General features: G+C 34.4%; 1 protein-coding gene and 1 pseudogene across 5 annotated transcripts in view; one reads left to right on the top strand and one right to left on the bottom strand.

The window, feature by feature from the left end:
- The window catches only part of RSRC1 (arginine and serine rich coiled-coil 1), a 441,996-nt gene that overhangs the window by 320,031 nt on the left and 98,245 nt on the right, over positions 1–23,720 (bottom strand). For 4 of the 5 annotated variants that reach the window (XM_057737932.1, XM_057737931.1, XM_057737930.1 and 1 more), the window contains exon 4: positions 1,544–1,717. The exons of the other annotated variant lie outside the window; for it this stretch is intronic. In XM_057737932.1, the coding sequence (XP_057593915.1) occupies positions 1,544–1,717 (174 nt within the window). The remainder of the gene's footprint in view (positions 1–1,543; positions 1,718–23,720) is intronic. 5 annotated transcript variants of the gene reach the window in all.
- On the top strand, positions 4,339–5,977 carry LOC130855505 (60S ribosomal protein L39-like; annotated as a pseudogene).

The raw sequence follows: 23,720 nt of genomic DNA, 5'->3' as shown, positions 1-23,720 counted from the left end.
ACTTTACACAACTGTGTAAATATTATTCTAAAAAATAAAACTTGGTGAAGTAGAAAGCAAAGATATAATGACCAGTAAAAATCAGTCACTTTCATATAATCATGTAATATCTAAAGTATAAACCAAAAGGAAGAGGAAAAAAAGAAACAAGACATTCCCTTGACTGACATAATTTATTTGTCCTCTTAGTCCACATTTTCTAGTCTCAGAAACCTACTCTACATCCTCTCTTCAAATCCATCATCCTCCTTTCTCTCTTTATCAACAGACTTCCCCCTTACCCTCTCTGATCCTCACCCCACTCTACCAACTCTGGCTAAGACAGCCTCCCTATCTTTAAAGCCAGATATCCAACCCTATCTCCTCTCCTATAACATTCAACAATCCTTAAAACTAGAAAAAGACAGAACTCAGAATTTTTCAGGACCATGACTGCTCAACGTCCATTAATGGCTGCAGGGTGATAAGGGAAAGAAAGTCACATAATAATGTTACACTCTCCCAAAATCCACCACAAATTTATCATTTCAAAGAATACATAAAAGCCAACAACCCAGGGAATTTTATATAGTATCACTGTAAACCTAGATTAAAAAATAAACACACAGACAACTGTGAAAACGAGAAAGATGAGAAGAGTTCCCATATGCATCAACAAAGTTAATTCTTGAATCAAGATCTCAAGGAACCATATCCAAGTTCTTGGTAAGCTCTTCAATTTAACACTGAAAAGTGATACATTAAAGATAAATACTTTTGTATTGAAGTATTAAAGTGAACATATATAGGATGTTGAAAGACTAACAAAAGAGGATAAATTCTAACATGTTCTAAATACTTCATAGAATAAAAGATCCCAATGTCGGTTTGGAATAAAACAAAAAAGAAGCTGTAATTTATGCTACTAAACAAGATTTTATTTCATTTTAACATCTTCTAATTAAATAAACAGTTTTGAGTGGACTTCAACCTCCAAACAGACAAAGCTGGCATAACTGTTTCAAAAATATCAATTTCAGAAAAAAATAAATTCTGGATCCCACATGCACATAACACTTATCTAACACATACATACACCATAATATTAATCAAGTCCTCATTCTACACTGAAAGAGGTCTAGCCAACAGTAAATCACATGCTTGCCTCCCTTTGTTCCATCTTTATCCTTTTTCTCTAACAGTTCTACAATAAGTTAATAGATGTCTTTAATCATAAGCAGTCTTCAAATTTTAAGTATCATATTCATGATAACAAAAATGGAACTTTCCTAACAAATTATGCAAATTTTTCTTCACTGACATATTAAGTTTTGATAGTGCTATTTGTTTCTAAGATTTGTTTTATAAATATTAAACGAAAACACGAATAGTAGGGAAGCACAGTAAAAATTTGAGATAAATATTCTGATTTATTGATTTTTCTTTCTCTATTACATTCTCCTCTTTTTTTTCATCTAAGAAAAACCCCAGAAGACGAAAATTTAGTTTGAATATTGCTATGGAATCACTCAGCCATCACTGCTTTAGATTTGCTTCAACTTACCCACGTTTGATGCTGTGTAATTCCTTGTCCTTGCCTTTATCTTTTTCCTTTTCTCTTTTCTCCTTATCTCTGCCTTTACGTCGTTCTCTATCCCGAGATCGACTACGTGTTCTTCTGTGACTGGACCTTTCACTGCTTCGACTATGGGAACGTGGACGTGGTCTTGATCGGGACCTACAGTAAGTAGATTTCATTATATATATTTAGTGTATATTTTCTATTATGAAATAAAAATATCCTTAAAAAACTGTCTGAAAGAAGAGGATTTAGTTTTAGTTAAGGATTCAGTTAAATAATTGTGTGAAGCAAGCATCTAAAGATTCTTTATGATTAAGTATTCCATTAAATGACATATGAGGGAAACATATGTATCAACTTTATAGGAAAATAAGGTTTAGTTAAAAAGTGTTTAGTCAAAAAGTCTTAAAGTTCAAATCACCTTTTGTGGGAAGACATTCAGGAGCCTTTCTGAAACCCTGAAAATGTTAAAGTATGTGGGCCGAGCGATGGGATTCAGAATGTCCTGCTTGAGCAGTGGAGGAGTTAAGGGTACGGGACGTGGAGAATAATATCACCCTGTTTGGCCCTGAAGGATGGCTTGTTAGCCAAAGACGGGTAAGATTCCTCAGAGGAGGAACAACCTAAGACAGGCACAGCCGCAGAGGGGCCAACAGGGGTGGTGCATAGAGCCTTCCCTATATCACCCTGTTTGGCCCTGGAGGATGACTGGTTAGCCAGAGACGGGTAAGATTCCTCAAGGGAGGAACAACCTAAGACAGGCACAGCCGCAGAGGGGCCAACAGGGGTGGTGCATAGAGCCTTCCCTATATCACCCTGTTTGGCCCTGGAGGATGACTGGTTAGCCAGAGACGGGTAAGATTCCTCAAGGGAGGAACAACCTAAGACAGGCACAGTCGCAGAGGGGCCAACAGGGGTGGGGCACAGACCCCTAATATCTGAGAGAGGTCTCCTGCCCCCAGGGCTGTTTTGCTCTCCACACCCAGCTCAAATCCACACCTGCTCAACACGGACCCAGGAAGCAAACAAAGATAATTGCCTCAGTCATGTGAGGCCTTTGATTGTTTATGGGTGTAACCTGAGAATGTTAGCCAGAAGAACTCAATAAAAGCAAAGTGGGACGAGTCAGCAGGGCTCTTGATCGGAGAGGTCTTGAGCCCCCGGGTCTCACTTTTCTCTTCAGTCTGTGTCTGTGTTTTCTTCAAGCTTGCGGCACCCGTCACTCACCTCGAGTCACTGAGCTGGTCTCGGCAACCTTTTTTAAAATTTTTTTTTAAATTTTACTTTATTTATTTATTATTGACTGTGTTGGGTCTTCACTGTCGTGTGAGGACTTTCTCTAGCTGTGGCAAGCAGGGGCTACTTGTTGTTGCGGTGCACAGGCTTATTGCAGTAGTTTCTCTTGTTGCAGAACACCAGCTCTAGTTGCACAGGCTTCAGTAGTTGCAGCACATGGGCTCCATAGTTGCAGCTCACGGGCTCTAGAGCACAGGCTCAGTAGTTGTGGTGCACAGGCTTAGTTGCTCCTTGGCTTGTGGGATCTTCCCAGACCAGGGATCAAACCCATGTCCCCTGCATTGGCAGGTGGATTCTTAACTACTGTGCCACCAGGGAAGTCCACAAATCAAGTCTTCATTACTCAAATCTCTTCAAGATAATGTAACAAAATCTAAATGGATCTATTCTAATCTCCAAGGATTAGGGTCTTCCCTATCCCTACAATCTCTACTTCTACATTGACTCAACCTAATTTCCTATTTCTAATTGTTACAATAAATTCCTCTACTCTACTATAATCCCACTCTTCTTTATATAAAAAGGACAGTATTAGGTCAGATACATTACGTGCTTTTAAAAAGTAAAGATTTTTAGATCCTGCCTTACAATATTGACAAGAAAGCCTCTACCAGATTGATAATCGTATAGAAACTATAAAAAAACCAACTAGCTGAAGTCATTGAATAGTGACCAAAAGAAGGCACTGTCCTTCAAAAGGAACAAAATCTTAGTAATAAATATGTTGTTGGTTTATTTAATGTAATTTCAAGCAATTAGATTATGAACCAAGAATGATGAGCAATGCTAACACCTGGAAAAAAGAAACAGCAATAAGAAAGTTTCCCATTTTATCAGTTTCTTTTTGAGGACAAGTCTAAGTCTGTACCATGAAGGACAGCTAAAACTCTAACCAAGAATTTTCAAATTTATGGCCTGAAAAACCAGAACAAAGATTCAAGGCAACCATCACAAAATGAAAATGAAAGGGTAATCCTGGAAAAGCATCAGATGAGGGAGTCAAAAATTGTAGATGTAAACTCTATTCAAATCTCTGGTTGAACCCTGTATCATGTATATGAAGGGCAAACTCCAAACAGCTAAGGATGAAAGAACTGAACTAAAACTTCAACTGCTCCCAAAGAGACTGAATTGTTGTAATTATAATTCAACTAAATTAATCCCCTGCTTAAAAAAAGAAAAAAAGTAAACCAAAAAATCAATGTTATTCAGAGGACTATAACAGAATTCAGAGTACTAAAAACATGACATTCACCATGTCCATGATAAAATCCAAAATTATTATATATACAATGAAACATGAAAAATGTGAGAAAAGAAAGTCAACAGTGACCAACTCTGAGATGAGCCAGATGTTGGAGTTAGCAGGCAAGGATAACTATGCTTGTAATGAAAATAACGTTAAGAAATTTTAGAAGACAAACTACAAAGTAAAAAAAAAAATTCTGTAACTGAAAAATACAATATCTGAAACTAACATTATGCTAAAAGAGATCAGAAGCAGACTGGTAGCAACAGAGGGAAAAAAAATCTATGTACTTGAAAACAGGTAAATCAAAATGATCCAATCTGAAGAACTAAGGAAAAAAAGATTGTTAAAGGAAAAGAAAAACAGATCCTCTGGGATCTGCATGACAACATTCAAATGTCTAACATGTTTATCTAAACTCAGAAGTAGAGAAAATAATGAGACAGAAATCAATTTCTTTTTAAGTAGTGGCCAAAATTCCCCAAATTTAGTGAATGAAAAATTTACAGATTCTAGAAGTTTAGTGAACTCCAAAATCAATATGAAGATCATGACTAGTAATATCATAGTCAAGCTGATGAAAACTAAAGCGAAACCTTGAAAGTATTCAGAGAAAACACAGACACATTACATACAAAAGAACAATGATATGAATTACTGCTGGCTTCTCAACAGAAACAATGAAGATCAGAAGACAGTGGAACAAAATTCTTAACATGGTGAAAGAAAAAAAAAAAATCACCCCAGAGTGTTATACCCAGCAAAAAATTTCCTCAAAAAACAAAAGTAAATCAAGGACTTTTTTGAGATAAAGGAAACATAAAATATAATCATCCGTTAACGAGCATTAGAGTTTGTACTAAAGTAAGTTCTTCAAGCTAAAGAGAATGATAAATGATGGAAACTTGGACCTTTAGAAAGGAAATGAAGGCCACTAGAAATGGTGAATATATGGGTAAATATAAAAAACTACTTCCATTAATTTAGTTGAAATACATATGTATTTAAAGTAAAAACTACAGTGTTGGGACTTCCTTGGTGGCGCAAGGAGTCCCAACACTGGCTGGGAGTCCACCTGCCAATGCAGGGGACATGGGTTCAAGCCCTGGTCTGGAAGGATCCCACATGCTGGGGAGCAGCTGAGCCCATGTGCCACAGTTACTGAGCCTATGCTCTAGAGCCTGCATGCTACAACTACTGAGCCCACACGCCACAGCTGCTGGGGTCTGTGCTCTGCAACAAAAGAAGCCACTGCACTGAGAGGCCCACACACTGCAGTGAGGAATGGCCCCTACTCACTGTGACTAGGGAGTGCCCACATGCAGCAATGAAGACCCAATGCAGCCAAAAATAAATAAATAATAAGTAAATAAATAAATCAAAAAAATTACAGTTTTACTGTAGGGTTTATAATGAAAGTAGATATAATACATATAATCTCTACAGAGTAAAGTATGGGGCAGGTAAATGAACCTATACAGTTAGGAGGTTTTTACATTTCACATGAACAGTGAAATAATAACTCTAAGTACACTGAAACATACCTAAAGTACTGAAACATAAGGGCATATATGTAATCCTCACAGTAGCCACTTAAAGAAAAAAAAGGAAATAAAATAGAAAGAAATATAGCTAAAAAGCCAAAAGATGAACTAAAAGAAAATTCTTAAAAATATTCATTAATCTAAAAGGAGGCTGGAAAGGCACACGTCTTCTCACAAGACTTACAGGATCAAGCAATTTCTGGCCAAGAAACAAAAGCAGAATTGTCCCATTCCCCAATGGATTCAAATGAAAACAAGCAATAAATCAAGTACAACTCCATGATGAGACACTAGAGAAGCACCAAGCTGGGTCTAAATCACACATGAGATGGCACAAATTTATGCTGTATCAAAGTCACTTACATCTTACCATATCACTCTGAAAGCATCACTACTATCTGGACAGCTGGATGTGTTTTATTGGGAAAATGACTTTTTGTTTCTAAGTTTCTGCACGAGTAGGTTTGGTTCAATAATAAATATGTGAGACCTTTTGTTTGAGAGGGAAAAAAACACCCAAAGCCTGTCCAAATAAATTAAAAAGCAACACATAACTACACACTATCTACAATATATGCACGGCTAAAAATAGATACATCATGTAAACACAGATGGCTGGAATGAATATGTTAATATCAAATAAACTAAAGTATCACCCTAAACACTCAGAAACTAAGAATATCACCCCAAATAAAAACAGATACTTCATGATGATCAAAGGGTCAATTCCTAAGTAGAAATTATACAAAATGTTTATTGGACCACAACACAATTAAATTAGAAATCAGTAACAATAAAACATCTGGGAAAAATGTAGAAATTAAATAATACACTTTTAAATAAATCATGAGTCAAGTAAGAAAAAACAAAATAATTAGAAAATATTTTGAACTGAAAGACAATAAAAATATAGCATATTTGAACTTGTGTGATGTAGCTAAAGCAATGTTTAGAGGGAAATTTATAGCATTAGATGTTTATATTAGAAAAGAAGGAAAGTTTAAAATCAATTCACTAAGGCTCCATCTTAAGAAGCTGGACCAAGAAGAGCAAAGTAAACCGAAAGTAGGTAAGAAAGGAAGCATTAAAGAGCAAAAATATGGACTTCCCTGGTGGTCCAATGATTGAGAAGCCGCCTTCCAATGCAGGGGATGCAGGTTCCATCCCTGGTCAGCAAACTAAGATCCCACAAGCCACGGGCCGGCTAAGCCCATGCACCACAACTACTGAGCCCATGCACCTCAACTAGAGAGCCTGTGTGCCGCAACTACAGAGTCCACATGCCCTGGAGCCCACACCCCACAACTAGAGAGAAGCCTGCACGCTGTAATAAAGAGCCCACATGCTGCAACTAAAACCCAATGCAGCCAAAAATAAACAAATATTTTAAAAATAATAATAAAGAGCAAATAAATAATTAAAAAATAATAATAAAGAGCAAAAATTAATGGAATAGAAAGCAATAAAGAAAACTAACAAAGCCAAAATCTGGTTCTTTGAGAATATGAACAAATTTTGTAAATCCCTAGCTAGACTGATCAAGCAAAAAAGAAAAGAGAAAACAGAAATTACCTAAATAAATAAATAAATAAATAAATAAAGATTGTGGATAAAGAGATCACATGACGTAGTCCTGGGTACTTAGGACATATGTAGGGCTTGAAGGGAATTATATGGGTTTCACTGGTAGTAAGTTCTGTCTGCTCTCATCCCTAACTCGTTCATTCAATGAATGAAGAGCAATAGTGTATCATAAGATCAAAAACTTTTTTTTTCCCTTAAGATCTTTACTGGAGTATAAGTGCTTTACAATGTTGTGCCAGTTTCCGCTATACAACAAAGTGAATCAGCTGTATTCACATATATATCCCCATATTCCCTTCCTCTTGAGCCTCCCTCCCGCCCTCCCTATCCCACCCCTCTAGGTCGTCACCAACAAACTTTTTTTTAATACGAGATTTTGAGAAGTTATGATATTTATTGCTAGGAATGTCAACATGGGTTTATTATACTAATTTACAAAAGTTAAATTTCCATCATTTTCTCTTTGACTATTCCCTCTCTTAATTTTGACACATGCTTCTTTTCACATAAAATAAAGTTTTAATTTATCAACAATTTATTGCCCCCACAGATATTATCTACTCATTTCTAATTAAGTATTTTATTATATGTGGATATGTAAACATTTTAACAGATTATTCTAAAATCTCTGAACAATAATCAGACTAAAGTTTTCCAATTACAAGAAAGTAATAATAATAAAAATGAAGGGAGCCTTTTTTGTGATAATCACGGCCACTACATATACAGTGTACACACACACAAGGTATATTATCTTAATTTGGTTCTACATTATGATTCTGGCAATTAGGTTTTCACTTAACTAGTGAGAATACAGTCTAACAAAAGATAAATGAGTTAAATGTTAGTTTAAACTCTAACAACAAATCCGTAAGAACTTCTTTCTTTTTTTTTAAATAAAACTTTTAAGTAAACTTATTTCTTAGTGGTTTGCAACTAAGAAAAATATACTGTTGGATAAAATGTGCAGTCATTTGTGGATTATAGATAAGGCTGATTTTGGTGCAATCATGTTTTCACTGTTAAAAACTAAATGTAGGACTTACCTAGTGGTGCAGTGGTTAAGAATCCACCTGTCAATGCAGGGGACATGGGTTCGAGCCCTGGTCCGGGAAGATCCCACGTGCCACAGAGCCTCTAAGCCCGTGTGCCACAACTACTGAGCCCACGTGCCACAACTACTGAAGCCCACACGCCTAGAGCCTGTGCTCCACAACAGAAGCCACTGCAATGAGAAGCCTGCACACCTTAACGAAGAGAAGCCCCCACTCACCACAACCAGAGAAAGCCCACATGCAGCAATGAAGACCCAATGCAGCCATAAATAAATAAGTAAACAAATAAAACCTAAATGTATACGTTCTTAATATACCCAAACCTACATAAGTATCAAGTTAAAAAATAAAGAAATTCTCATATAATGCTGTCCTCAAACAAGTTACTTCCTCTCTGGTCATGTTTCCTCATCTACAAAATGTTGATCATACCTACCTTCCAGGGTTATTATAAGGATTAAATAATAGTAACAGCTGACTTGTGAGATAGCAGACAGGTGATGTGGAGGCAGGCACTGAGAAGGAAGTAACTGTGGGATGTGCTAATCTAAATGAATGAGTAAAACCTGACTCAGAGCATATGCAATGTTTCCCTCATACCATAGCTAATCCAATAAAGAGAAGTATTCTGATTCTGACAGACCTTTAAAATCTTAAGGCTGGCAAAGGATTACTTAAGTTTCAATACATTTCTTTTATATAGGAAGGTAAATAACAATAATCTTGGTTGAAGATTATCATCTCCACAGGAAACCCTCAGCAGCCAAACATATGACCTTCACCAGTTTGCTATTAACAGGAAAATCATATCACCTATCATCCAAGCCTTTGGAAAATAAAAGGGGATATTTTTTAGAGTCCAGGAAGGCATTATAACATAAGGACAAAGGCCTAAATTGGCCCTGTCCCACATAAACCAGAAAGTAGGATCACTCTGTCACCATCATAGCAAAGCTAAATACCACAATTAGAGGCCTTCTTTCAATTACTATCTGCCTCACTCTCCCCACAGCAACTGCAACTACTTTCCTAACCTCTACTCTTCCCAACTTACCCAATACCTGAAATAAACTCAAGTATCTCCAAACTCATCTCATGATTTTCCCTAACACAAAGATTTCACTGTAGAAAACATATGCCTACCATTCTCCAAAAATATTCTGCTCATTTACGTCTTCATGCACGCAACACATGCCAGTCTGAAATATTCTTTTATAAATGATGCTAATGTGGCTCAATGACCTATGACAGCAATAGCAGATCTATAATTTAAGTTACCCGTGACATCAAATTGAAAGAAAGTAATGTCTTAAAATATCACAGTATACCATAAACGCTCCTGGCCTTTTCCCTCAATGTCTTAATATTCATTATTTTAATTCTCATATCAAATGCCTCTTAACTTTGCTTATAGGCTACAGGAAGCAAAAAATGACTCTGCAGAGGATAAACAGGGAAAAGATAGCAAAGCCAAAACACAGTTTTTGCAACAACATTATTAAAGGCCTAAAAAGGACCGCAAAATCAAATACAGATTTTAAATGAATTAAACTGCTGACTTCTTTTCAGTCATGAGAAATACTTTAAACAATTCTGAGTAAAACTCACATCCTAGACTATGAACAACCCCATTTACTTTATTAAGTAAATTTAATTATATACTTGAAAGATCTCCATTAAGAACAAAGAGTAAAGAGATTTCCTACTCTGACCAAACAAAAAAGTCAAAGAAACTATACTAAAATTTAGAATGTTATTTTTCCCTCATTTCTTGAATAAATACCTTTCTGATAAATCACTCTAGAAGTCTCTAGAGTACCAAAACCAATATGGAGATATATTATAACCAAAGAAACATTTGATAAAAAATGTGGCACTCTAGAACACACAATATATAAGCAATAAATGGACAGCAAGATGTCCTATTATACCAGATAAATGCTTTCAATATCTACAGAATAGGAAGAATCACCATAACATCCCTACATAAAATGAATTACTGCCCTCAAAAACCAATTTGTCAAGTTTCTTAATTGGCTAATAAGTTCTAAACACATGTAATCAAAATAAATATCCTAATATTTTATCTTTCAAAAAAATAACTACAATACTTCAAATAGTCTCTTAAGTAGAGTACTATAAAATGAAGACCACACTTACCATAAAATAAGACTACAATTAAACTTACATTTAAAATTCTTACACTGAATAAACTAACATGGATTCCAGGTGAGGATGACATTTTGAACTCGGATATCTACTTTTATCCCCAACCAAAATTGAACAAAACCATAACAACACGAGGGATTCTTTTAAAAGACCTATACTCTAGGAAAGGATACACTTTTGAAAAGGGAAGTGCCCAATGGTGTCTTGGTGGTGAAAGAAAACTAGAAAACAAGGTGCTGAAGCTCAGGGTTCTATAAAAACAAGACGACATCAAAGGATCTGAAAACAGACCTGGCTTTTCTCACAAAGTTTCCCATTTATTAAAGAAATCCCACCTCAACTGAATTAATAATATAGTACAGTGCCATTCAAGAAATCTTGTAAGTCACCCCAAACCTTCGGTCCACCAACTGAATTGTCTGTTACTGCCGATTCAGGAAAATTCTGTACATTATCATGAATAACAAAAAAGAATATTGGGAATTCCCTGGTGGTCCAGTGGTTAGGACTCCATGCTCTCACTGCCAAGGGCTTAGGTTTGATCCCTGGTCAGGGAACTAAGGTCCTGCAAGCCACGCAGCATGGCCAAAATAAAAAATAAAAAAGAATCTAACATCTATACAAAGTAATTGTAAGAATCAAAGTTGGAACCAAATTTTTTCAGGTGATACAAATATACAACACAAAAAAGTGAAGAAGAGAGTATAACATAACACTCCAACATGAATTAAATATAGCATATAATGAGACATAGGCATTAGTGATAAAAGAGCCAAGAAAAAGAAACTTTAAAAAATAAAAGTAACAAACACAAAAATAAACAAATGGGACCTAATTAAACTTAAAAGCTTTTGCACAGCAAAGGAAATCATTAACAAAATGAAAAGACAACCCTCAGAATGGGAGAAAATATTTGCAAAAGAAGCAACTGACAAGAGATTAATCTTCAAAATATACAAACAGCTCATGTAGCTTAATATCAAAAAAACAACCCAATCAAAAAATGGGTGAAAATCTAAATAGATATTTCTCCAAAGAAGACATACAGATGGCTAAAAAGCACATGAAAATATTCTCAGGATCACTAATTATTAGAGAAATGCAAATCAAAACTACAATGAGGTATCACCAAACACCAGTCACAATGGCCATCATCAAAAAATCTACAAACAATAAAAGCTGGATAGGGTGTACAGAAAAATGAACCCTCCTACACTGCTGGTGAGAATGTAAATTAGTACAGCTACTATGGAGAACAGTATGAAGTTTCTTTAAAAAAGTAAAAACAGAGCTACCATACGATCTAGCAATCCACTCATGGGCATATATCCAGAGAAAACCATAATTTGAAAAGATACATGCACCCCAATGTTCACTGCAGTACCATCTACAACAGCCAGGACCTGGAAGCAAGCTAAATGTCCACCAACAGAGGAATGGATAAAGAAGATGTAGTACATATATACAACGGAATATTACTCAGCCATAGAAAAGAATGAAATAATGCCATTTGCAGCAACATGGATGGAGCTAGAGACTGTCGTACTGAGTGAAGTCAGACAGAGAAAGACAAATATCATATGATAACATTTATATGTGGAATCTAAAAAAGGGGGTACAAATGAACTTATATACAGAACAGAAACAGAGTTACAGATGTAGAAAACAAACTTATGGTTACCGGGGTAAGGGGTAGGGGGATAAACTGGTAGATTGGGATTGACATATACACACTACTATATATAAAACAGATAACTAATAAAGACCTACTATATAGCAAAAGGAACTCTACTCAATATTCTGTAATAGCCTACATGAGAAAAGAATTTTAAATAGAGTGGATATATGTTATATACAACTGTTTCACTTTGCTGTACACCTGAAACTAACATGACATTGTAAATTAACTATACTACAATAAAAATGTTTTTTTAAATAAAATAAATGAAAGCAATAGAAAGGACAAGAAAAAAGTAATAGACGAGGCAGACAATGAACATCAAACCTCACTGGGGTTCCAGAATAAGAAAAAACAAGGTAAGAGAACTAATATTATAATCATAATCCAAAAATACTTTTGGAACTAAAAGAGTCTACATGTAGAAAGGATCCACTGTATATCTGGGAAAATGAATTAACCAACTCTAAGACAGATACTGATGAAGTTACTGCACATTAATGATAAAGGAAAAAGAACACTCTGATCAAGTCGATAATAAAGAAAATCAAGTTGACATCAGTCTGCTCAACTGTGAGATATACAGCAAAAAAAATGGCTTTAGTTTTCCTTACGGAGCTCAAGATGAAAAAAAAGTGTGCTAACAATGTTATATCTAGTCAAGCTATCTTTATCAAAATTACAAGAAAAAAGAATGACATAAGTACTAACTTATGTTAGACTCTAATAAGTCAAGGACATGTTACAACTTCTAGGTTAAGCACTCAAAGTAAAATTAAAAGAAAGTAAGCTAGGGAGGTGGGAGAGGGATGGACTGGGAGTCTGGAATTAGCAGATGCAAACTGGTAATATATAAAATGGATAAACAACAAGGTCCTACTGTATAGCACAGGGAACTATATTCAATACCCTGTGATAAAGCCTAATGGAAAAAAATATGAAAAAAGAATGTGTATATGTATATATGTATATATATACATATATACATATACACACATACACACACACACATCACTTTGCTTTACAGCAGTAATTAACACAACATTGCAATTCAACTATATTTCAATGAAAACAAAAAAAGAAAGCTAACAAGCTAATAAAAGTAATTCAAAGAAGGTAAGAAAGCACAAAAAAGAAAAAAACGGATTGGACAAATAGAAAACAAATAATAAAATGGAAGATTTAAATCCAAATATAACAGTAAACATAAATAGACTAGATAATACAATTGAAGGAAAAAGACTACCAGATTAATTAAAAAAAAAAAACCGCAGAGAGCTTTCAAAATGAATATGTTAAATATAAAAACAGAAAGTTTGATAGTAAAAGAAAAGAAAGATATCATACAAGCACTAATAAAAAGATGCTGAAATTACATCATCATCAGACAAGGTAGACTTCAAAGTAAGAAATATTTCTAGAAATAGAGACTTTCATGAAAAGGTCACTCTGAAAAGAATATAAAACTATTCTGAATTGCATACACTTACTAACAGAGCCTCAAAACATATAAAGCAGAAGCTGGTAGAATTTTATGAAAAACAGACAAATCTACAATCAAGATCTGTCTGTGAGCTCTCTTAGTAACTGATAAAATAAGCAGGTTTTAAAAGGAAAAAAAAAGTAAAGCTATAGAAGATTTGAACAAATGGTTAAATTCACCTATTTAACTGCATTCCTTCTTAATCAACTGTATCTGTAATATTTCCTAAAATAAATCTTATGACAGGCCATAGAGCTAATTTCAACACATTTCAAAGCTGAAAGGTCTTCAGATTATGTTCTCTTAACTACAGTGAAGAAAAAAAGAAACAAAAGACAACCAAAAAAGCTTTCAAATGTTCGGAAGTTAAGTAACATATTTCTGTATAACCCATGGGAAAGATGAAGTCACAGTTTTATCTGAACTGAATGAAAACTAAAATATGGCACATCAAAAATCTGTAGGCTAGGGCTTCCCTGGTGGTGCAGTGGTTAAAAATCCACCTGCCAATGCAGAGGACATGGATTCGATCACTGGGCCGGGAAGATCCCACATGCAGTGGAGCAACTAAGCCTATGTGCCACAACTACTGAGACTGTGCTCTACAGCCCGTGAGCCACAACTATTGAGCCTATGTGCCACAACTACTGAAGCCCATGTGCCTAGAGCCCGTGTTCTGCAATAAGAGAAGTCACAGCAGTGAGAAGCCTGCGCACAGCAACCAAGAGTAGCCCCTGATCACCACACCTAGAGAAAGCCCATGCATAGCAATGAAGACCCAACGCAGCCAATAAATAAATAAATTAATTCATTTTTTAAAATGTGTAGGCTATGCTAAAGTACAGTGAAAAGGAAAATTTGTAGCATTGAATACACATATTAGGAAAGGATAAAAACTAAAATAAATGATCTAAGCTTCCATCTCAAGGAGCTAAGAAAAGAATAGAAAACTATACTCAAAGAAGGTAAAAAGAAATACAGAAAAAAAGCAAAAATTATTGAATCAGAAGATCAAGAAAGACAAAGTTGATTCTTAGAGAAGAGTAATAAAGTTGATAAACCCCTGGTGGAAATGACAAAGAAAAATAAAGAAATCACAAATAAAATAATCGATTTTGTAGTTAAGAGGCCTTTCGCCCATAGGGGTTAAAGGCCATGGGAACAGCCCTCTCACCATAAACAAATAGAAAAAAAGACAAAATGTATTTAACAACTATGTCAGACATTGGACAACTGGCATCACAGAAATGTAATTCCCCAAGAAAAGGAAAATAAAAAAGGGAACCCTGGGATTGCCCTGGTTTACTGCCTTGGGGAAGTTTCCAAGCCACAGAGCAAGGAAAGGAACTCAAATAAAGCTTCACAGACTTGCTGAGTTAAGGGAAACAGAGACAGATCTTCAAGGAGGCCAAGGTGCTAGATTCTGTAAGAGAAGGAAGTTGGACAGAGAGAGGGATCCAAAAATCTGCAGAGGCTCTCTGGATCTTTGACAAGTTCCAATCTACGGATATGTGAAATGAAATTCCAAGGGACCAGGGCAAAATACACTGGACAGCAATAGAAATCCAGAATATCATATGAGGGAAAAGTAGTATTCTACAAGCCAGAGTTGAGACATCTGTACATAAGACACTGTATATAGAGTCAAGTATTAATTCTGGAGCTAAATTAGTCATAGAGTAAAGGTACTCTGAATCAATCCTAACAAAGTTTAAAAGCAAGCCTTGATATTGACAAAATACTACCTGATGAAGTTAGATTATGGCTACATGAGGATTTATTATACTATTCTCTGTTTTAACGAATGCTTAAAATTCTCCATTCAAAGGTTAAAAAAATTATTTGAAACTTCATTTATAAGTCTGTTATTTGAAACTCACATAAAAATCACTATGGCTTTTCAATCTAATTCACAGAAGCCCACTGACAGAAAATGCCATAAACCTTACACCAAAAGACTATTTCAAATATACCCAGCAACAAAATGCTATTTCTTTGGGGAAAAAAACACATTCTGAATTTTAACTAAGATAAATTAAGTGGATTAATATTCTTCAGCTTTGGTCACTAATTGATCCTACATATACTTTAGAGAAATCTATCTGCATCAGTATAGTTGCCAAGTGTTTTAAACTGCAGAACCAAGGTTAACTGTCCTCACTAGGGGCAGAGGATGAAGCCTCTAGTTGCTATAGATCAAGTGTTTGTAAACAGGGATTGTTTGTATATTTCTGACACAGTAATTCCCTATTCATACTGTCCTAACTGAAGAAGAATCTTTCTTATAAAAATTTCATATACACTTACTTGGACTTATAACTTACATCAAGTTTTACAACTGAATTATCAGAATTCAAAGCTGGTAAATAAAAATCAAAGCCAATCCTGCATTTACTTGATATTTAATGCTGTAAAATATGCAAAATAATACACTTGTTTAGTATATCTCTTATTTAGCAACTGCTATAGGGCGTCATATTTGCCCCTATTATTACTAAGGACTTCTACATGCTAAGAAGTATGCCAGCTTTATTCATCTATTTTATCTCTTTTAATTCTCCAGAGTATTTAAACATATAGTTGTTACTGTCATCTCATTTTGGTGTCTAGGGGGAAGTTTTTTTTTCTTGCTTTGGGGGCAGGTGAGTTGGGTTATTTTTTTGGTTTGGTTTGGTTTGGTTTTTGCTTTGAGAAAAATGAACTCTGTAAAGTTCAGAGGTCACAGAACCAATGTGTGATAGACCTGAAATTTGAACTCACATTTGTCCACATCCTTTCAACTACAGCCCACTGCCAATAAGATCTGACTGCAGTATCATTTTCAAATAAAATCTATAAAAAAGAAAATAAATATATACACAGATTCATTTCTAAAATATTATCAAAAGATTTAACCCCACCTTATTCTAGATAGATCCAGTCAACTAAGTATCTTGGAATTCTCATGTCAATCTTCAAAAATGTCCAGTCATCATCTCTAGTTTGCCCATTTTTAAGAGAAGATATTAAAAGGTAGAAATGGGAAGAAAAAAAGCAAAAAAAAAAATGCAGAATGCCAATGCCTCCCCCCTAAAAAAGCATATAACCCACCCACTATGCCAAAGGTTAAGTCATTTAGTCAAGTTCAAAGATCTTCAAAGACTTCTTAGATCCAGATAAGCCCATATGTTACTAAAATTCTGCGAAAAAGCTATTACTTTCCAATCTGCTTCTCATGTTTAAGATACAGAACACACAGATGCTTGGCATCACTCATCAGTCTTCCTAAATTTTCACACCAGATAATCAAGGTCCACCAATAACCTTCCTGTCTAAAAGTCCCAGAAATGTCTTTATTCCATCAATGCTTGGTTCACTTGTTAAATCTGAAAGTAACCATAAAAGACCATTCAGTTACTGTACGATAAGTGTTAATTTGCTAATTTCTTCACAGGTAATCAATTAAAATGTAAAATATTGGATAAAATTAGTTGCACTAAATTTAACAGCTGCTCCATAAGCATAATTAGTTTCACAAGGGCCATATGTATTCTGAACAGAGAGAGAGTTGAAACAAATAGACAGATTTTAAGTAAGTTTGAGAAAATCTGCATTTAATTAGCAGGTGGGCACTACAACTGCATAACGTTTTTATACATTTATATTTATGAAGTGACAGAAGATCTAAAGGCTTTTTAAAATGGCGTTTATTGTTTGAATGGGAACTGTTTTGCTGCATGCTAAAGTGATTTAAATCCTTATAGCTCTGCTTTGAAAAAAATCATAAATGGTGAAAGAAAACATGTGGAAAACTGTAAAACTAGAAAGAATTTGCGACAAAAAACAGATACACATACCATAACTAAAAGGAAACTACACTTAATTAAATGTACACTACATCTGGAATATCAGCCTAATAAAACGTGAAACTATTAATTTTCATTGTTCTAAAGGAAATGAGGTCAGTGTCATTTAATAATTCCTCCAATTACATTGGACTAACTCACTGGACTGTATGTTCTGGATACCATCTAATCTTAAAATGCTATATACTTTACAATATCCTTAAGTCAAACTTTTTAAATAAAGGCATTTAAATTACAAAAGAATAAAAGAATAAAATAGGCAAATGAAACTCTTTAGCAGCTGGTAGCTACCAGCATTAGGTTTTAAACTGTATAACTTTTGCATGAGGTTTTTCATGGTTGCCCATAATAAGTATGAGATCACACTTGTTAGTTCTTATTAGCACTAAAATCATCACTTTAAATATAGAAGTAGAATACAGTTTTAAAAATTAAAATGTTTACCTGGCCAATAATTTCATTAGTAGGCTATATTTATCATTATCAAGTTATAAATGTATAAAATAAGGTTTTTTTCAAAGGTGAAGTGTTTTTAAAAGTTTTTTATTCTTAATTAAAAAAGCAATAATATTTGTAAGAGAAAATGATAATTTTCCAAAATAAAAGAGAACAATGAAGCAAATTCCTGCATTGTCTGTATGTGTTGAGGAGAGTTAGAGAGGAAAGTGCTTGCTTATCAACTAAGTAAACCAGGACCTTAAAATTTTACTTCCTTCACCTAGCTAAATAATGTAGCATTCCACTTAGGTATCGAAGACACTAAACTTCAAATTTTTCTTTAAATAATAAGGCTGTTATCCACAAATTTAAATTATTAAACATGAATTTTGATTTTGGCATCCTATTTTGGGAAATAAAAAAAATATCATATCAACTTAACAGTTTCTAACTCTCAAAACTTAAATCTATACATGAAAATTTTTAAGTGTTCATGGAATCCTTGTATCAAAAAAAAGTTTTTAACAGTAAGTATAATTGTAAAATATAACTGATAACTTTGTGTTTATAATGAACATTAATAATAATTACTTCATGTTCAAAAATAAGAGGAAAAATACAGATCACTCTACCTCACAGTAATTTAAAGTTTTTTAAATTAAAATTTTTCTTTAAAAGATTACTTCCTTTTTCATAATATATAAAAGCCAAAAGGAACAAAAGTCTTACTATCCTCTTATTAGATAGTAAATTCTATTATTATAAAGCTGAAAGAAATTAAGACACTAAACAGTTTAGTTCTAAGTTATTTACGAAAAAATTTTTTTAAATTATTTTTTAAAAGCCTCAAGCAACTTGCTGCAAAATCTCATTCAATGCAACTACATGAAACAATTTAAGGGGGACAGACTGATAGTTTACAAATCAGATTGCATTCTGCTGCCTTTAAGTTAGATTTCCAATTCCCTTGTTTTTTGCTGCTCTTCCAAACCCGTGAAAAAGTTCTAAATTGCTTATGTCAATATTTTAATTGTCAAACAAAGCTTTATTTAATGGTAATAAAAGGATCAAAGAAAGAAAGACATCTAGGGCACGAAACTTATCTCAATGGTCACAATATTTTATAAATAAAAAACAGGATCTGGGAATTCCCTGGCAGTCCAGTGGTTGGGGGGGGGGGGGGGTGCTTTCACTGCCAAGGGCCTGGGTTCAATCCCTGGTGGAGGAACTAGTATCCCCAACAAGCCGTGTGGAACCGCCAAAAAAAAAAAAATTGAAAAAATTAAAAACAGGATCAGGAACATACACCCAGCATTATTATATTTTGTACTGTATGCTCAGGTACAAGAAGCAAGAATATCTGAAATCACGACACATGTTACTTTATTTCTTGATTTGGTGTGAGTACTTTAAAAATACTCCTAGTGTGTGTTCCCCTTCCCACCCCAATAAACAGTGTTATAGGAAGCAAAGGAGATTTTTTAGAAAGAGACAGAGTCTACGTCTTTAAGGTGTTGTTCCAAGATAAAAGAAGAAACAAAGGCAAGGTAGAAATGTAAAAGGACATCTATAGTTAATTGAAAATTCAAAAGTCATACGTTTTTCTGGTTTTCCCTCTGGATCTTCATCCTGCATGTTTCCAAAGTGATTTGATAAAGGTATTCCCAAATTCAAGTTCAAGATGCAGTATAAATAATTGATTGTATACTACTGGAAATATCACCAACAAGCAAAAAAATAAACCTAAAAGTGACAGCCCATCTCAGGACTTCCCTGGTGGTGCAGTGGTTAAGAATCCACCTGCCAATGAAGGGGACATGGGTTCAGTCCCTGGCCCAGGAATATTCCAACATGCTGTGGAGCAACAAAGCCCATGTGCCACAACTACTGAAGCCTGCATGCCTCAGGCCCATGCTGTACAGCAAGAGAAGCCACCACAATGAGAAGCCCGTGCACTGCAACGAAGAGTAGCCCCCGCTCACTGCAACTAGGGAAAGCCCATGCACAGCAAAGAAGACCCAACACAGCCATAAATAAATAAACAAACACATACATACACAAATACATACATAAATTTATTTTTTTTTAAGTGATAGCCCATCTCAATAGCACCTGGCATGTGTGGCTTTTTATCAACAATAAAAGTAAAAACTTTTTAGGCTCAAACTTATAAATTATTTTACTTTTTACTTTTATATAACTCCTTTTGTTTTCAAAGGTCTTTGATAAAAAGAAATGGCTTCAATATGTAATTATGTCTATTTTAAGCTGATATTTTCCTTTTTAAATAAGACAAGCAAAAACATAACTTCCTAAGTCAATATTATAATTGAATAGCCCATAAGTTTACTAGAAGATCAACTTACACAGATAATACAAAGATTTCTTATTTCAAGCCACATATCATTCATTTCCCTTTTCACTACTGATTAAGGAAAGAAGAGGTTACATATTTTTAAAAATAACTTTGCAAAAAGAATTTTAAAAAAAAGAAAAAAAATAACTGCAAGTGTCATTTTATTTTAACTTGACGTTGAAAAAATAAAGAATTTTCAAAACCCTGTTTATTCTCTTGAAAATAATAAGATAATAAAAACCAGTTTATTCTCTTGAAACATATTTTCAAAATCCTCAAATTATCAACCAGAGCTTTCCTTACAGATAATTAAATAGAAATTAAGCTATTTTCCCATTAAATTACTTAACATTTATCTGCATTAATACAGATTAACGTGGAGGGCATGTAAGAACTGGAGGCAAAGACAATTGACCATTTAATATAGGAGAATATGGCATTAACTTAAAAATCAGACACTGGGAACCATCAAATCAGAATAGTGTGGGACCATATACTATTCAAAAATACTCTCTATAACTATATAACTATACAGCTCAGTATACCATGCCATAATTGATATTCCTCAACTCACTAGTAAAAACAGAATACAACTGTACTTGAACTTCCTTTTTAAAAAAAATCCTGCTACTCATGAAAAAATAAAAGCTGAAATACCTATCCTTGAAGGAGGAATAGTATTCAAAATATATTAAATCAGGAAAAAAGGAATTCTAATTATTCTTTAAGCCACTCTTTCCCTGAATGCAAAACACTCTATCTGAGCAAAAAGAAGCTGAAAATAAAAAAAGGTCTCCACACAAATTCTCCAAGTATTTTCCATTACACTTAGGCTACAACATTAACTCTGGGAGTTTGAGGAGACCTAAGACTGCCTTAAGTACTCATGTTTGGGCCTGAGTAAGCCAGAGTTCAGAATATCAAGAATTGTTATGAAGGGATTTAAAACAAAGTTCATAATCTCAGGCCCTCTGACAAGCCAATATGAACGCCAGATGGGGAGCTGCCCTACCACCTTAAGAAAAGGTATTTATAAAGTAAGCTTATGTTCATAAGTCTCAGTTACATGTTTGACATTATGAACCTTATAAATGATCTGTGATTAACTTATAAAATTCAAAAGACAGAAACATACCAGATTCCTTCCTGCCTTATGGCCTTTGCACTGGCTCTTCCTACTGTCTTACTGTTCCCCAGACATCTCAGACTCCCTCATCTCCTTCAAATCTCTGCCGAAATGTCATCTTTTCATTAAATTCTATCCTTTCTAATCTGCTAAACATTGAAACCCAACCTCTCCCCTGACCTGCACACAACTCCCAATGCCCCATACCTTGTTCTGTTTTTCTTTTTTTCACTGCATTAAACCTAATATCTATAAAATTTACTTACTATATTTATTGTTCATTGACTAGCCTCCTTGCTAGAAATAAGCTCTACAAGAGCAATTCCTTTTATTTACTGACATATCCCAAGTGCCTAGAACTGTGCCTGTCAAAAAGAAGACAAATATTTGTTAAAATGAATAAATTCGTATACTTTCTCAATTTTTCCCTTTCTTCCAATCTAATCTTGCATGATTATTTAATATTTTTCCTTAATAAATTCACTTAAATATTTCTTATCTAATTTATTTCCCATGTATTTAAATTAAATATTAGAAATTAATGACATCTTCTCTTCTTCCTAGTAAAATATCATAACTAACAGATAAGTTATAACACTATAAACTATACTATAATACCTAGAAAAGAAAGTTTCAATGAAGTGAAGTCTTTCTATCATTGGTTTTCAACAAAACAAATGCATATACTCTCAACTTCATACAAGAAATTCAAAAAGTAATTCAGTCCACAAAAAGCTGTAATCTGCAGCATTTTCTCCACTCTGGGATCACTCCACCATCACACCCTCCCAAACATAGGCAATTCTCCCAGATGACAGGAATTTCTCTCATGTATCCAGAATTCTAACTCTAAGTTCCAAGAAAAATCCTTGCTATGCCATATTCAACAAATTCACTTTGCTCCCTTGTCCTTAGAGTCCTAATGAACATATAGTGCTCTTCAATACATTTTGAAAAAAGCATTTCATAAAGTTTCAGGACCCAAAATGATTTTATTGATCATCTATTTCAGTGATTCTCAACTGTGACCACTCATCAGTCACCTGAGGAGCTTTTTAAAAACACACGCATGGTGGGACTTTCTAGGTGGTGCAGTGGTTAAGAATCAGCCTGCCAATGTAGGGGGCATGGGTTCAATCCCTGCCCCAGGAAGATACCACATGCTGCAGAGCAACTAAGCCTGTGTGCCACAACTATTGAGCCTGCGCTCTAGAGCCCGTGAGCCACAACTACTGAAGCCCACGCGCCTACAGCCTGTGCTCCGCAACAAGAGAGGCCACCACAATGAGGAGCTCATGCACCACAACAGTGTAGGCCCTGCTCGCCGCAACTAGAGAAAGCCCACTCACAGCAACGAAGACCCAACAAAGCCAATTAAATAAATAAATAAATTTAAAAACAACAGTGTTCTATTAAAAAAAATACACACATGGCAAAAAAACAAAACCAAACAGAACTTTGACCTACACTTCATACCTTATACAAAGATTAACTCAAAGTAGATCGAAGACTTAAATGTAAAACATAAAACTGTAAAACTTCTAAAAGAAAACATAGGAAAAAAACTTTAGAATCTAGTGCTTGACAAAGAGTTTTCAGATTTGATACCAAAAACACAATCCATAAAAGGAAAAATTGATAAACTGGACATCGTCAAAATTTAAAACTTTTGCTCTGTGAAAGGCCCTGTGAACAGAATGAAGAGACAAGCTACAGACTGGGGGAAAATATTTGTAAACCACATATCTGACAAAGGACTAACAACTAGAATATATAAAGAATTCTTAAAACAGAAAGAAAAAATAAACAAAAAACATTAACAGAAGTTTTACCAAAGAGAATATTCAGATAACAAACACATGCAAAGATGTTTAACTTCACTAACCGTTAGGGAAATGAAAATTACAACCATAAAATTACTATATACCTATCAGAAAGGCTAAAATAAAAAAAAAGTAACAACATCAAATGCTGGCAAAGATACAGAGAAACTAGATGGCACATACAGTACTAGCTGGAATGTAAAATGGTACAACCCCATTATGGAAAACAGTTTGTCAGTTTCTCACAAAATTAAACATGCAACTACTATGATCTTACGATTGTATTTGGGGGCATTTATCCCACAGAAATGAAGACTTATGTTCACACACAAATCTCTCCATGAATTATCACAGCAGCTTTTTTCATAATGGCCAAAACATATAAATAATCCAGACATACTTAATGCATGAATAGTTAAATAAACTATGGTATATCCATACCATGGAATACTACCCAGCAATAAAAAGAACAAATTACTGATGCATGCAACAACTAGGATAAATCTACAGGGA

The sequence above is a fragment of the Hippopotamus amphibius genome, chromosome 6 (assembly GCF_030028045.1).
Source record: "Hippopotamus amphibius kiboko isolate mHipAmp2 chromosome 6, mHipAmp2.hap2, whole genome shotgun sequence".
Taxonomy (NCBI): domain Eukaryota; kingdom Metazoa; phylum Chordata; class Mammalia; order Artiodactyla; family Hippopotamidae; genus Hippopotamus; species Hippopotamus amphibius.
This window is presented reverse-complemented; position numbering and strand designations above follow the sequence as displayed.